Source organism: Podarcis vaucheri, assembly GCF_965113315.1.
Source record: "Podarcis vaucheri genome assembly, chromosome: 13".
Classification (NCBI taxonomy): domain Eukaryota; kingdom Metazoa; phylum Chordata; class Lepidosauria; order Squamata; family Lacertidae; genus Podarcis; species Podarcis vaucheri.
This window is the reverse complement of record NC_138751.1, coordinates 34,077,014-34,093,193: the sequence shown is the minus strand read 5'-3', so window position 1 is coordinate 34,093,193 and position 16,180 is coordinate 34,077,014. Positions and strand designations below refer to the sequence as shown.

The window sequence follows — 16,180 nt, the reverse complement described above, 5'->3', positions numbered from 1 at the left end:
CACCCATCTCAATAGAAAGCATTAGGCCACATTTGCAACATACATTTAAAGCACTCTGAAACCACTTTAAATAGTCATGGCTTCGCCCAAAAGAATTCCGGGGGCTATCATTCGTTAAAGGTTTTGAGAGTTGTTAGGAAACCCTTAATTCCCTTCCAGATCTACAATTCCCAGAGTTCCCTGTGAAGAGGGATTGGCTGTTAAACCACACTGGGTATTGTAATTAATTATAGTGATGAGATTGTCTCTGAGCATACACAGAGTGTCTCCCTAGTAAGTAGTTGCATGCAAACACAGGCCAAGACAGGGTTGTGAAACAATGCTGTGTGATTTAAGGGAAGGGCTGATTTTACATGATTAAGATCTACAGCTAGGTTTTGACTACCTGTTTTGAGCCAATATGTTAGCTGCCTTCTCTCCCCGACCACCTTTCATATCATCAGCTGCCAGACCTATCTATCCTTAGGAATCCCCGCTGCCCCCGAGTTCCTCTGTGTCTTCTTTCTCCCACTGATCTTTCATATTATTTAAAGTGGCCGGACTGTTTTCCACCATTCTGATATAGCCTTCTCTTCAATTAATTTGTGATTATTCTGTGACATCACAGCAGCACACCCCATGGCAGGGGTGAGAGATGAGTTGTTTCCATGGTCAGCTCATCCTTATACCTTGATCTCCCAGTGCTATCAAAAGAGCGTAGTAGGTCAGCTCATCCTGGGACAAAAGAACTTACTGTGTTCTGTTTTGATAATAGATTCTAAGGACAGTGTCAGCTGCAGGAAATACAATCCCCTTTGGGCAGATTGGGGCAGGGTTGTACATCCAAGAATTCAATACAGAGCACGTCCATACAATATAGCCTTTCTTTACACTGAAATGTCCCTGTTTTATTTCTGTTTAGTTTCAAATATGACCCCACCCAGCTCTGTGTGTGTGTGTGCTTCAAACAGGTTCTTTATGAAGCTATTTCTGCTTTAGAGGCTACAAAAAGGTCTATTCAGTTGCGTCCAGATGCATCTTCAACCCCCTCCATTTACCTTTATTTCCTCTTTGTATTAAGGGCACAAAAAATACGAGGAGAAATGAACAGAGAGGTTTTGTCTTATTTACAGCTTTTGTTTATAGCAGAAAGACATTCAACTAACATATAAGGAAAACTCCCTCAGACCTCCACAGCCAATCAGAGTAGGAGTTACCTCAGCCAATATCATGCTACTCAGACTGGTTGCTAGGCAACACCTCCCCAACCAACACCCTCTTGGTTGGCTGGCTAACTGTAAACAGAATTAACCATTCGGTTACTAGATGAATGATCCCTGATGCACTTCCAAAAAGAGTTGTGCATGGGTACTGCTCTCCCAACAACAGGAATGGCAGCATCAGCGATAGAAGGCACAACTCTGACTGATAAACTCTTCTAGCCCCATAGCTCTTTAAGTGACCATCTGGAAGTGAAAGGCACTCACCTTGTGCTGAGACATACACACATCCATCCTTTTTAGAACTGTACATATCTCAGGGAGAAATCCTAACAAGTGAAAATAAGTGCCAGGACAAGGTCTTGGATTCAAATGAATACTTCAGTCAGTTTAGCTTGGAGTGCAAGATCTTCACTGGGATGTTACATAATGCTTCATAGCTGAGCACCTGGTAACAACTACAAAATAAGAAACAACTCCTAGGCCAGTCTTCCGTAACCTGGCATGGCCTCCTGCCTGGACCTTTAGGACTGCAACTGTGTATACACCATACATTTTCCTCCCAAAGGATCCTGGGAACTGTAATTAAAGATGCTGGGGATCATAGCCCTTGGAGGGGTAAACTCCCATTCCCAGGACTCTTTCGAGGTGGGAATGTGCTATAAAAAAATGTATGCAGCTAAAAACTCCCATCATCCCTTCACATTGGCCATGTTGGCTGGGGCTGATGGGAGTTGTAGGCCAAACTATCTGGAGGTTACCAGTTTGGGCAAGGCAGGACTGTGCCTACACATTGGTGCAAACTGAAAATTCTTTACAGAAGGATTTCTTTAAACTTTTTAGACCTCAGAAGCATCCTGAAGCCCTCAAAAACATTAAAAATACAACCCTGCAAACAGAAAGTCAGCAAAGCAGGAAGACAGATCCAGCCCTTTGCCTGCTGTGGTGGATTTCTGTTTGAAGGAAGTTTTAACAGAGGGACGATCACCTACCTACAAGCCAAAGTGTTTTCAGACCATTCTCTCTCTTCTGCACCACCGTTTGCATGTACAGACTAGGGCTTAATAACCAGGCATTTGTGTGTGTTGTGGTGTGCATCATGCTATCGTAACAAGAATCTGAGGATCAGGGAAACATTGAAAATGAGTGTGTACTCCTGTGCCCTCAGCAGACACTGTCTTGCCTGGCAAATGGGTCTACTTGGTTGCTCACTCAGTACAGAACCAATATGTTTGTTACTCCATTTGTTTCTTATGCAGTTTGTATTCAGTGTATGGGGAGAGACAGGGCCCATTGCTACTGCTTGTCTTCCAGAAGCAGCAGAGAAAGCTTTCTTCTTGGCTCTAAACCACTAGCAGATATTCCCAAACCAAAACCAAGGTATAGTCACAAAGCTTAACAGCTCTGTTTGAATGCAGGCATGAGATGCAAATCCTGGTGGAGAATTAAAATACCCTCTCCTCTGATATTAAGAGGCCCAGCATTTCCTCTTTGCAAATATCTCACTGTGTAGGTTGAAGGAGAGGCCAAGAGTCCTGCAGTTCTGCTCCAGGGTCCCAGCTAAGCAGGAAGCAAAATTAAGAGGCCTCCTTGAATGCCCATGGGCAAAGGATAATCATCTTTGTGGCACATTTTTACAGTGTACCAGGAACTTTTACAGTGTTCGCCTCATTATGACCTTAGCTCAACCCTGGGATGTAGAGGTTAGGACCCAAGGTTGTCTGGCTCAGCAGTAATGTGATGTGGAGTCTCCTACAATCAAACCCAGCACAGATTTGAGCATCACATCACTACCCCTTTGCAATTTAATTGGATTCTATAGAGCTCAAGTATCTCATTACTTCAGAGACCACTGACTTTGGCTACATCTCTGCTCACAAAGTGGGCACATATTTATAATATATTTATCTGGGGGGATCCAGGCACTCATTTTTTCAGGAAGGAGAAAAGGAGAAAGCAAGACATACATACCAGTGTCCCTTGTAGGTTTACTAAAGAGCAAACTTCATGTAGTTCAATGGGATTTACACCTAAATAAATGTGCCAATAGATGCAACACAACCCTCTGTCAGAAATATGCAGAATGGCCTGATTGGTCTCTTAAGAGACGAGTTATTATATCTATATCCCACCTTTCCTGCAAAGATTTTATCTTTCTAACAACTTTGTAAGGTAGGTTAGCCCATGAAATGGTGACTGGCTGAAGGCCATCCAGTGAGCTTCAAGGCTGGGTGGGGATTTGAAGTCTAGTTCTCCAGGCCATAGTTAACAAAGTTAAGCACAACAGTACAGTGGTACCTCGGGTTAAGTACTTAATTCGTTCCAGAGGTCCGTTCTTAACCTGAAACTGTTCTTAACCTGAAGCACCACTTAAGCTAATGGGGCCTCCTGCTACCGCCGGAGCACGATTTCTGTTCTCATCCTGAAGCAAAGTTCTTAACCTGAAGCACTATTTCTGGGTTAGCGGAGTCTGTAACCTGATGCGTATGTAACCTGAAGCGTATGTAACCTGAGGTACCACTGTACATCAATTCTTTTTAAGATGTCACATCACTTTTTAGTAATAAAATATCCTACGTTTCTAAAAATTGATGCACTAAGGCTCAGATTTACTGGAACCCACACCTTCCAACTTGGGACCTCTTCCCTAATTCACAAATGCCCAAGCGATCTGTGTGTGTCTGTGTGAGTGGTTTCACACATGATCAGGGACGCTGTTCTCTTGTTTATTGCTTTGCATGGTTCAGGATATGCTTCTGATCTCCAGGCACCGCAGTGACAACGTGAAGCCTCAGGCTCAAACAAGGAAAGCGAAAGTTCAGGAGCATTCCAGAAAGGGGTGTTTCTAGAGGCAAGGCAGGAGGGGGCTCTCCCAGGCTTTAGGGAATCCCATCATCAAACGTGAACTGCTCTGGCAGATCTTAGCCCTCGATTAGCAAGCGAAGGAGCAATGACTGAAAAGGCAAATATGTGCCGGGAGCTGAGAGAGGGCAAAAGGTTATCAGGGATGCAGTTTCACTGGGAGGCAACCCAAGAATGAACAGAGAGCAAACCGATACTTGACTTGGGCTGCACACCAGAGAAAAGCCCATGCTAACTCCACCTGGTGGAATGTAGAAGAACAGCATGCTTTGGGGAGGGGGGTAGATGACAATGTAAAACCAGAAGAGAAATCCAGTATTTCCACTTTTCACCGGTTGTGCCTTATGTAATAAGGCCACAAACACTCACAGGGGTTTCCCTTTGGAATTCCCTCCTTTCAAGCATTCGTCAGCTGAATCCAAACCTCTTTTACCAGTGCTCTTAAGAGTTTCTTTGGAGAAGTTTTTAAAGTTGCCAAGATTAAATTGCTTGCTTTTAGCCTGGGGTTAGTTTCAGCATATGATTTTCACCAACCGTAGGCAGTCATCACTTCAGAGTTGTCAAGCCTTTACTCCTTAGCGCTTTTTCTTCTCCTAAAGATGTACTGCAAGGCAAAGGGTACAGATTTTCCCTCTGCGTTTACACCTGAAGTCTTTCTCATGACTAGGCATCAGTTTAGGATCAGTTTTCCTTCTCCTACAGTAGATGGGCTATCTTTCAAGGTTGATGAGCCACTTCTGCCCCTCGCTAACTCAGCAAGAGCTTGAGACCCAATGGCTACCCACACCTGGTTTAGTCAGCCAGCCAGTCAACACAATTTCCCAGGGTGTGGCCACTGCCGCACGCTGACAGTTCTAGGAGCCACAGGTGAGAGATGAGGGCAGGGTGGGGACCAAGGATGGGGAAGCTACCCCAGATGGAGCATGACATGTCCCCCACCAGAGCACTTCTGGAGGCAGGAAAGACGACACACACACTTTTTTTTGGGGGGGGGGGGGAACAGGACAGAAGTTAATATTAATCCACATTCACCTTCAACTATCATTCACCAGGTTGAACTTTTACTGTCCAAATGTACATAGGCACAGACTCAAAGGTTGGTACACAGCAGCACTTATAGACGCCAGACTGCCCAGACAGAGCAACAACAGGAATTATCAGGACAATATCCAGTACTTTTAAGACCTTCACAAAGAACATTAACAGAGCACCACACACACACACACACACACACACACACACACACCAAAGCACGTCTCTGACCCATTAGGATCAGTGACTAATGTATTTACTGTTGCACTTCCAGTTTTGTCTATGGAAGAACCACAAAGCGCATGTAAGTTGTCACACTGGGAGATAACACCTCAAGGCAGGAACAGGAGTTCCTTAAAATGAATGTTACTGAAATGGGGATTTCCTGCCTCTTTCCTACCGTACACCCATCTGCTATGGATTAGGGAGGCCTGGCAAGTGATGTGGAAGGACTGCAGTTGCAAAAGCTTGGCAGAAATCACCTCCCTCTTTAAATAAATGGAAGATCAACTTTGGACTCAAACTCTTTGATTGTCCCAGGGACTGTCAGGTAAGCATGGAATCTGATATCCAGGTCAGAATTCCACATCCCAAGTATCTCAGGCCTTTTTTACTTTAAAGAGTTCCTAGCTTTTATAGATTGAAGGTCGGAAAATGTGGGGGGGGGGCAGTGAAAACAGAAGCAAAAAGGAAGGGAAGACAGAGCAGAACATCCACCTGTCTTCCGCCCCATTAAGCCTTTCTAGTTCATGGGGACATAGGAAACTGCCTTATACAAAGTCAGATCATTAGCCCATCTTGCTCAGTACTGTCCACGCTGACTGAAAGCAGCTCTCTGCAATTTCAGCCGGACTGAATCTAGAATCTGCATGCAAAGTATATGTGCTACCACAGCCCCACACCTTTAAGCTCCTGAACCTATAGTCCTTGCACACCCTTGGTTGTAATAAGTGCTGGTCTATCCCCCCTCCACCACTCCCAGTCCTTGCACCAGAATCCACATATGTGTGCCTATGTTGTTTTACTGCATTTTCTGCACTGGGCACACTGGACGATTTGGGAGGTCTCTTCCAACTCCATCTTGGTTGCCCATTTAACAGACCTCCCAATTTTCATTTTTGTTGGTTTCAGAATCTGGGTCCTCTTCAACACAGAGCACAAGCCTCTTCTAATCATGCCTGATATAGTGAATTTATAGAAACTGAACTAAGCCTATCTGCTCCATTCTAATGCAGAACCACACAGATATATCTGCTAGCCACAGCATTAAGCCAGTCTGAAAAGTCAAGAAGTTGTTTTAAACTGCTTTTAATATCGTGTTCTAATGTTGTAACTTGTCCTGTGACCTTAGGCTGAAGGGCAGATAATTAATGATCTCCCACCAGTACCTCTAACTCTGGAAAGTATAGCTTTAGGGGATTGAAAATCCCCAAGGTTTTATGCTTTGTGAGAAATGTTAGCTAAATGTGTGAATAGTTTAAAAATCTGTAGTGCAGTCATACCCTGACATATTGTTACCTCCAGGGCCCAAATATATGAGATGGGCAAAAGGAGATTAAACTTTTAGAAGACATCTGAAGGCAGCCCTGTACTGGGAAGTTTTTAATGTTTGATGTTTTATTATGTTTTTATGTGTGTTGGAAGTAGCCCAGAATGGCTGTGGCAACCCAGCCAGATGGGCGGGGTGTAAATAATAAAAATTATTATTATTATTATTATTATTATTTGGCAGGTATCTTTTAACAGGGCTCAGAGATCTATGAGGGCCTCGCCCAGGTTGCAACCCAATTACAAGGAAAATTACTGAGGCTAAATAAAGTGCAGACCATGCTTGAGGATATATGTATGCCAACTTATTTCCCTGTTTCCTATGCATCTGTTGTCCAGATCTCGTGAGATTGCTAGTCAAACAAGCAACATCCTGAAACAGTGACTTGCTGGCTCAGGTCCTTCTCTAGATCAGAATGAATGCTTGCGCAGTTCAAGTAGAACATGCAGTTTGAGAGAAAGAGAGATTTGTGCTTCCTTAATGTGACATACTCTCAAGAATGACCAGTCCTAGAATGCTTAGTGCATATGCAAGAGCGAGATTGCTGGTGGAATGGACAAACACACAAAATAATCAAGGACGCTGATCTCAGGGATTGTAGGAACCAGTGCTGCTAGCGGGCCCCAAAATAAAAAAAGAACAATTTCAAAATTAAAACAGAACGGTCGGGATTGTGCTTTGTGTGTAGGAGGAAGCCCATGCTACAAGTTTGCACTGCCCTTCTCCGCAATAATGTTTCAACCTGCCTTCAACCTGCCTTTCTTCCAATGGTTCAACACAGAGATTACCACCACTTTATCCTCACCAGTACCTTGAAAAGGTAGGCTACGCTGAGAGTTAGCAGCTGACTGAGCAGCACTGCAAGGATTTCAATTCCAGGTCTCCCCAGTCTATGACTTTGTCCAGTGGTTCTCTGGGTGCTCTGTCTGAGAGGCAAGTGGGGGAACAAAGAATTTGGCACTTAAAAAAAGAGAGAGGGTGAACTCGACAAGCTTCTCAAGGAGACAGCCTCTCGTAGATCCAGTTGTCCTCTCCTCTGTGGGTCATAGGTTTCAAGGGTGCACTGCTGTCTTGGAGGTACCGGAAAACAATGCGGTCATGCAAACGGTTTGTCTGGCCCTGCCAGAACTCTATGACTTTTGGTATCAAGATGTAGCCTCCCCTGGAGGGGATAAAAGAGAGAGAGAGAGAGAGAGAGAGAGAGAGAGATAAAGAGACTGAAAGAAAGAACCCTAAAACAACAAAGCACCAACTCGCCAATTGGTAATAGGGCTGTGTGAGCTATATAAACAAACCTCAGGGGGTGCGGAAATAAATCAAGAGGTTTAGCTACTCTATAATCCCTGCTGTATGTAGAGGGATGTGGGTGGCGCTGTGGGTTAAAACCACAGAGCCTAGGACTTGCTGATCAGAAGGTCGGCGGTTCGAATCCCCGCGACGGGGTGAGCTCCTGTTGCTCGGTCCCTGCTCCTGCCCACCTAGCAGTTCAAAAGCATGTCAAAGTGCAAGTAGATAAATAGGTACCGCTCTGGCGGGAAGGGGAAGGTAAACGGCGTTTCTGTGCGCTGCTCTGGTTTGCCAGAAGTGGCTTAGTCATGCTGGCCACATGACCCGGAAGCTGTATGCCGGCTCCCTTGGCCAATAAAGCGAGATGAGCGCCACAACCCCAGATTCGGCCACGACTGGACCTAATGGTCAGGGGTCCCTTTACCTTTACTAATCCCTGCTGTGGTGTTTGCCACAACACCACACTCCTCAATTTCCTTTGGCTTGAGTTTATTCCAACCAGCCCAATCCACCACTGTAAAAAAGATCACAAGTTTCTGAAAACAACGTCCTGGATCTATGGCTGTTAAGAGGGCTGAGAGAGGGGGAACAACATACAGAAAACCAAACGGCCAGAATGCACACCGAGGCCTGACTCACCAATATGCTGGCTTAGGCACCTTAGCCTCTCGGTACACCTCTTCCAGCTCTGCATTTTTCTTCCTTAAATACTAACAAAAAGAGGAAAAGGGCTGTGAAGCTTTTCGTCAAAAGGAAACTATCTGGGAGCTTGGTAATAACTCCAATCTACTAGGTGATTTGGGGATATAGAGATGCTTGCGGATAATCTGCACTTTGTAAGGATGGCTAACGAGCATGTCGTTTGCTAAGAACTGGAGGGGATGCCAAGGGACAAGCTCAGTGGATAATGGGTGGTGTTAGGACTAGACTATTAATTTATTTAAAAGTTTTAATAGAAAAAGTATAATGAGAACGATTGGAAGCTTTTCACAGAAGACATTATTGGATAAGAAATGATGTTGCATAAATATCTGATACTTTTAATTGTTATTTTCTTTTTCTTTTCTTGTTACTTTTAAACTTTTTGTACTTTTTGATGTGGATAATTCTTTTTCTTTCTTTTCCTTTTTTCTTTTCTGTGCTTAACTTTGTTGTACTTACCTTTATTGTAAGACTGTATTTTAAACCAATAAAGGTGTATTTATTACAAATTTATTTAAAAGTTTTATATCCCACCTTCCAGCCAAATGATCTGCAAGGTAAACTGTAATAATACATGCCAGGAATCCACAACATTTTGGAGCCCAGGGACACAGATGGAAATCTAAGGAACTGCCACGGCCACCAAAAAAAAACCCATTTCACAGAAGAAAGGCTGGTGATGCTCAAACACCCCCCCAAAAAAGAAACCCAAACAGCTATACCCCCACACCTATTATAGACAAATCTAAAAGTTAGGGACGCGGGTGGCGCTGTGGGCTAAAGCCTCAACGCCTAGGGCTTGCCGATCGAAAGGTCGGCGGTTCGAATCCCCGCGGCGGGGTGCGCTCCCGCTGTTCGGTCCCAGCGCCTGCCCACCTAGCAGTTCGAAAGCACCCCCGGGTGCAAGTAGATAAATAGGTACCGCTTACCAGCGGGAAGGTAAACGGCGTTCCGTGTGCGGCTCTGGCTCGCCAGAGCAGCGATGTCACGCTGGCCACGTGACCCGGAAGTGTCCCCGGACAGCGCTGGCCCCCGGCCAATAAATGTGAGATGGGCGCACAAACCCCACAGTCTGTCAAGACTGGCCCGTTCGGGCAGGGGTACCTTTACCTTTACTAAAAGTTATTTGTGTTAAAAATGGCTGTTAAGAACTCAAGCTCAACTACAATAAGTCGTAACACACTGGATATCTACTGTAGCAGAGTTGGGGAACCTTTCTAGCCCATCTCCCGCACCAAATTTGAGCTGCCCATTTGTGAATTGCCTGAGCTTTTTTGACTGCAGGGGTCTTTGGAAGCTGCTCTTAAAGCATGGCTTGCACAGCCCTTTGCACAGGGGGCATAGAGGCACTGCCATCAGAGAGCCTTCTGGCCGAGCACTACCATTATCCAACATCATATGAAATCATATCAGCTGAAATGGCCCGGCAAGTCAAATGATGAAGCCCAGGGGCCAGACATTCCCCACCCCTGTACTACAGGATGCCTATGTTGTGGAGGAGCTTTCAACTTTTGTGCAGAACCATGTTTGCAATTGTTCTTCAATATCCCTGATGACAAGCAGTCCACCTTGAGAACCCTCTATGTTAAGGAAGTTTTGATACCCGTTTACAGATTAATATTTTTGTCACCACGTCTGACAATGTACACCCAGGCTCTCCAGCTTATCATGAAAAGGCATATTTCAACACTGTTTCCCCACCCCCAACGCTGGTTCAAGAAAGGGCAGCCCAACACTGCAGCTCCTCACCTCTCTGTCCGCAATCACCGTGCTTTGACGACTCACTACAGCCCCGATCTGGCTGCTCTTTGGACGCGTATAGAAGTACTTGTCCGATTCCTCCTCAGAAAGCTTCTCTACAGGGCCCTCAATCCGCACCTGCAAGCAATTCAGTTCAAAGCATGTGAAGCACAAGACCAGAGTGAGGATGTGCTAGTAAGGGGGCTTTGCTGTGCAGTTCAAATCATAGTTACCCCAAGCTCCTCTCCAATATGGTGGAATTAACTGAGAAAAGAGAAGGTGGGTGGAGATGGAAAACTTAATTTTTAAAACTTAATTGGACAATTCCAACTCTACTGATTTGCTTGTTTTCTGTGTGAAGCACTGCTCAAAAAAAGTCTCTCCAACCTACTTAATCTTGCATAGGCAAACATTCCCTCTTACTTCTTAAACCCATCAAATTGCCAAGTTAAAAACAGGCTCATTCCAAACTTTCCTATTCCACGTCATTTTTTTTGGTCTATTGTCCATGAAACCAAATATGATGAATTAAAAGTTCTTTTCTCCCACCCTACACCTCCGGATGCCTGTGGCCCAGATGTGGCCCATGGCCTTGTTCCATCTAGCATGTTGCTTCTTGCCTTGCAGTGGCGGGAACAGCTGTCTATCATTAGATCTTGAGGGAGGAGGAATAGCAAACTCACACCCCACAGACTCTATGGCCTCTCTATGGCACAGAGAGATGGCCACAGAGAGGGAAAGCACACGACTTCTAGTCGCTATGGGGGTCTTTCCCATGGCCACATTTTAAGGCGCCCTGTTCGTGTTGGTGGCTCTCTGAGCTGAAAGGGAGCTGAAAGACAGTAGGGAGGAGATGACTGAAAGAACAAGACACACGGCAATGAATAGTAGTTTCTGGTTCCAAAATTCAGACTCGCTACAAACCAGAGAGGATAACCACAGTACTCCCTCCGAGCTGTTCCAAAGGCATTATTTCATTTTCAGTAGATACAAGAAGAGCTGAAGCAAACTCAAGTACCGACACTTCAATCCCTTCCATATTTGAGATCAGAGTTCAGCATCTTCCACAGAACAGGCAAGAGAGGAAGAGCCTCCAGCTACAGCAAGATCATGCCCTTGTCCATCTGCCCAAGCCCTGGCTACATATAGTCAGACTCAAGAGCATATAAGCAGCAACTGGGAAAATGAAAAGGAGCAACCAGGACAAAAGTTCACCAAAGCTCCTCTTACCATGTCACCCACCCCATGTATTACAGAGGTTTCCAGTTTGACTACAGGACTTCTTTTCAGTAGGTGCAGAGAAGACAGTTTACCTGGCGATTGAGGGGCTCCCAGTAGAAGACCATCGAAGCAAATGGGTTTGAATCCTGCAGACGGTGAGAAAAGCAACAGTGAAAAGAAAGTTGCCGTGTCTGCTGACTAAGGCTGTGTATATATCATATATTCAAAGCATGTGACTTCCCACAAAGAATCACAGGAACTGTAGTTTGTGGGGAATTGTAGCTGTGTGAGAGGTAGTGTTCCCTGCATTCTTTGGGGGTGGGGGAAAGTGCTTTAAACTTGGGTGTCTACACAGAGACACCTGGCTTCCCTAAGCTAAAAGGCAAGGATGATCTGGAAGGAGGTTCTTAGACTGAAGAGGTTTTTGTTGTACTTTTCAGTCAGCCTCTCTCTCTCTCTCTGCTCCTTGAATTGTCTATTTGCAGAAGGAAGAGGAATTTATACTCATAACCCTTTGGCTGGCCCAATTTAGCTCAGGGTCACTTGTTGCTGAGCCAGCAAAAACTAAGACTCCATAGATAGCTTCTATGAGACTTCCAGTTCCCCCTCAGTAGCTTGCATAGGTGCTTATGTATGTTCCCACAGCAAAATGGAAGCAGAATAGGCAAATATTTGCAACTTTCCTAACTTTGCGTAATTGATATTGGTCACAAAATGTAGATATCCTAAAGGATTGTTGCTGTTTCACTTAAAAAATAAGAAGCCTGGATTCAAAGTGTCAGCTCCATAGAAGTAAATCTGAGGTGCCAGTTTGCAAAGGTTCAATTTTTCTCCGATAATCTTTCTGTACAAGTAGCACTCACCAGCTCTCTCCCTTTCCGGCTCTCATGGTTAGTGAAGAAGCGAAAGCCTTCCTGGCTAAACCCCTTCAAAAGCAGCATCCGAGCAGAAGGCCGTCCATCTCTGGGAAGGGATAAACACAGCTTGTAGATAGGCAATTATTTCCTCTTTACTTTGGCCCTGGGTCCTCCAAACCCATAAAGCACATAAGAATACAAGCCATCAGGCAACGATTCCTACCTAGTACAGGTGGCTAAGCACATGGCATTGACTTCCCCAATAGATGGGCACTTCATAGCTTCTTCAAACCATACAGAGAACTGCTTAATAGGGTTAAGGGAGGTCAGATGTTTCTCCTCAAAGGCCTGGGATGGGAACAAAAAACACCCATACTTTTAGCAGATGGCTACACCGTTTGACACCAGTTCTTCCCCCCCTTTCAGTCACACATCTATCACTTCTCATTTCCAAAATGTGGTCAGTGTGTCATATCCTACTGCTTCTCCATCACGGGTGGGACACGGGTGGTGCTGTGGGTTAGACCACAGAGCCTGGGGCTTGCCGATCAGAAGGTTGGCGGTTCGAATCCCTGTGATGGGGTGAGCTCCCATTGCTCGGTCCCTGCTCCTGCCAACCTATCAGTTCGAAAATACGTCAAAGTGCAAGTAGATAAATAGGTACCACTCCAGCGGGAAGGTAAACGGCGTTTCCATGTGCTGCTCTGATTCGCCAGAAGCGGCTTAGTCATGCTGGCCACATGACCCAGAAGCTGTACAGTGGCTCCCTTGGCCAATAAAGCGAGATGAGCGCCACAACCCCAGAGTCGGTCACGACTGCACCTAATGGTCAGGGGTCCTTTTACCTTTCACTGTTTGACGCCAGTTCTTTTCCCCTTTCAGTCACACATCTATCACTTCTCATTTCCAAAATGTGGTCAGTGTGTCATATCCTACTGCTTCTCCATCACCTATTGTGTTCTTGTAAACTCACCAACCCTTTCCATTTCTCCTTCCCTCCTTTTGATATTCCCCAATTGTTTCATCATCCTCCCAACCTTCCATAATCATCACCTGACCCTTTCCTCCAAACCTGCCTGCATCTATCAATTGACACACCCACCCAACCTTCTGGACCCAGTCTCATAGTGCTTAATTTGAAGCAAAAGCTCTCTACCTTGTCTCTTAATATTTGCTTTGGATGCCTTGGGTGAGGTCCAGCCTAAATTAGATGTGAAGCCATGACTAATGTAAGCCCTGGTGATTTCAAAGGAATTCTAAATGCAATTTCAATTTGATCTAATCCCTTGTTCACAGCTTCAAACATCAAGGAGATCCTATTATTAGTTTACTTGCAAATTTAGTGAGAAGGAAAAGAAAAGATGAAAGAAAATTGAAAAAATAAAGAGAAGAGGGAAAAAATAGAAACGGCAAATAATAATATGCCAATAATGATAGACTACAATGCAGGTAGGTACAGTAACCATCAGTCCATCAGTATACAAATTTTAACATAAGCCCTTTAGATGTCCACATGGACAGCCACCTGAAATTGATGCCTATATGAAATATGTTAGATCCATATGAAATAGGTTAGATCAAATACAAACTGGGTAGTGAGGCCCTCAGACCATTATGTAACAGATAGTGGGCATTTATTTTTCCACAACTCTCTTATACCTCCAGCATCTGTTTGTGTTAAGACAAGTGAGCGTCTCTATATATGCTCAGCCACTCTGTATATGCTCAGAAACAACACCTTTATTACTACGCCACGATTCTTTTCGGAGCGAAAGTCAAACTGCGAGGCTAAGCGCAGAAACGCCGCGCACTCTGCACAAACTCAGAGGCACTCTGTCCTTCAGCATTCCCCGGCCCCGAAACGCTGCAGTGCAAAAACAAGTTCTGGGGTTTAATGCTGCTCCCTCACCTCATCATCTCCCCTGTAGTCTTTCCGAAGGTGCGTCAGATCCATGGCACGAGACGATTTCCCCGCTTGGCTTGAACCACGAAACCCCAAAGGACGCGACCCCAGGCGAACCGCGCAGCTCAACATCAAAGGAACCCTTTTGCCCCCTTTGCAGTGCGCACGCGCGGAAAAGAGCAACGCGGGCGGAAGCAGCTCGTATCTTCTCCCCTAACCTCAGAGGCCGGGAGGAAAGAGGTCTTCAAGCGCCCAATCAGAAACGAAGCAAGAGCCCACCTTTTCCTCTACCCCCGCCCTCCTTCGACCACAGCAAATCAAGAGCACGAAGCGACAGTCACCACCAATCAGAAGGTAGAAGGCGGTCCCTCGTAAACTAATAGAAAGCGACTTGCCTCTAGCATCGCGAAGGGTTTGTGTACAGTGGAAACGCGCCCGTAAGCTCGCGAGTGTACACAGTTCTTCGCTCCCACCTTCTGCTTATGAAGTTGTTTCGGCTGAGAAATAAATGACTGGCCTATGCTTTGAAAGCACATTCCAAATGCATTTTGTCTCTCAAAGTATTCTGGACCCTGTAGTTTACACTTCACAGAATTACAGTTCCCAGCAACCCTTAAACTACAGTTCCCATAATTCTTTGAGGGGGGAAAATCTGCTTCGAATGTGCTTAAAAGGCACAGTGCACAGTGTACGCAGTTTCAAGCCCCTACTGAGCAGTGTGTTCTCCCCCGACTATTCACAAATGGTGGCAACAAAGACAAGGGCTTCTTGCTCTTCCTGAGATCTTATTTATTTCCCAATTTTTCTTCAAGCAGCTCCGCCGTAGATCCCTCACCTCCACTTTTAGCACATTAATTAACCTCTTAGGCTAGGCTAAGAGACAATGGGCTAAGAGACAATGGGCTTCGTGGCCAAGTGTTTGATTGATCATCAAAAAACTTAGATGCCAGTAAAGTCCAATGACAGCAGAAATGTCACATCAAGGGTAGTAGATTCATACATGCACCCACAATCCACAAATACATGGGTTTTTGCGCAAAGAGTGTAATGAGCTCACCCCAAGTTGTATAACTGAAAGATCATTTTCTATATTTTTCAATAACATATATAGATTTGTGGGCAACTAACAGCTGCCAGGAGCAATGCCTCAACGTCTTCCACATGCGATGCAGCAGGAAGATTTTGGGCATCACATGGCAGGGCAGAATCCCAAGCCCCATTCCCTGTATGTTGGCATTTGTGTCTCAGCAAGGTCTATGCTTGGTCATGTGCACAGGATGGAAGATTGCAGGATCTCCAGGGGTGTGTTGCATGGGGAGCTGGCTTCAGTCTGCAGATGTGATATGAATGCTGGCAACATTAACTCTGCCGTGTGGGAATCGTTTGCAGGCAATCACAGTGCCTGGAGACAGACAGTCAGGTCCTGTATCCACATTGGCCAGAGGAGGAATGACAGCTGGGAGGAGCACAGAGAGAAGAAATGCCATGGTGCTTCTGCAATAGCACAACCAGACACCTTTATCTGCCCCAGCTGCAACAAAACATGTCTCTCTACAGACATAGCAGGCACTGTAACTCTGCAATGGTTTGACTTCAGTCCTGAAGCTGCACTCTTCCATTTTCTCCTGAGACAGACGGATGCCAGCCAACACAGCACAGCAGCTGCTTTTGGACTGTTCTAAATCCCTATGTGCATTGCCAGAAGTTACACTTAAAATGGCATTTGCAGGATGTGTGGTGGTGACATCCTGCATAAGCCCCATATACACAAACAAACTCTGCTATGTGTAGCAGGCACATGGGCAAATTTTGCCTGAATGAAAAGCAA

The 16,180-nt window shown here is 45.3% G+C and overlaps 1 protein-coding gene across 1 annotated transcript; it reads right to left on the bottom strand.

Annotated features, from left to right (window-relative positions):
- Positions 1-5,100: 5,100 nt before the first annotated feature.
- Positions 5,101-14,539, bottom strand: PNPO (pyridoxamine 5'-phosphate oxidase). The gene is made up of 7 exons (XM_082197402.1): positions 14,359-14,539; positions 12,673-12,797; positions 12,456-12,555; positions 11,685-11,738; positions 10,381-10,509; positions 8,569-8,639; positions 5,101-7,804 (listed from the first exon to the last, which is right to left on the bottom strand). Exons 1-7 carry the CDS (start codon positions 14,482-14,484, stop codon positions 7,639-7,641), a joined length of 771 nt encoding a protein of 256 aa, XP_082053528.1. The 5' UTR covers positions 14,485-14,539; the 3' UTR covers positions 5,101-7,638.
- Between the last annotated feature and the right edge of the window lie 1,641 nt (positions 14,540-16,180).

What these genes read in the sequence shown, in the direction of transcription:
- PNPO (XM_082197402.1), bottom strand. Translation starts at nt 14,484, where the DNA reads ATGTTGAGCTGCGCGGTTCGCCTGGGGTCGCGTCCTTTGGGGTTTCGT. An exon ending in TGCTTAGCCACCTGTACTAG is followed by an intron (nt 12,556 to 12,672) that starts GTAGGAATCGTT and finishes ATCCCTTCCCAG; the next exon opens with AGATGGACGGCCTTCTGCTC. An exon ending in GGGAGCCCCTCAATCGCCAG is followed by an intron (nt 10,510 to 11,684) that starts GTAAACTGTCTT and finishes AATTGCTTGCAG; the next exon opens with GTGCGGATTGAGGGCCCTGT.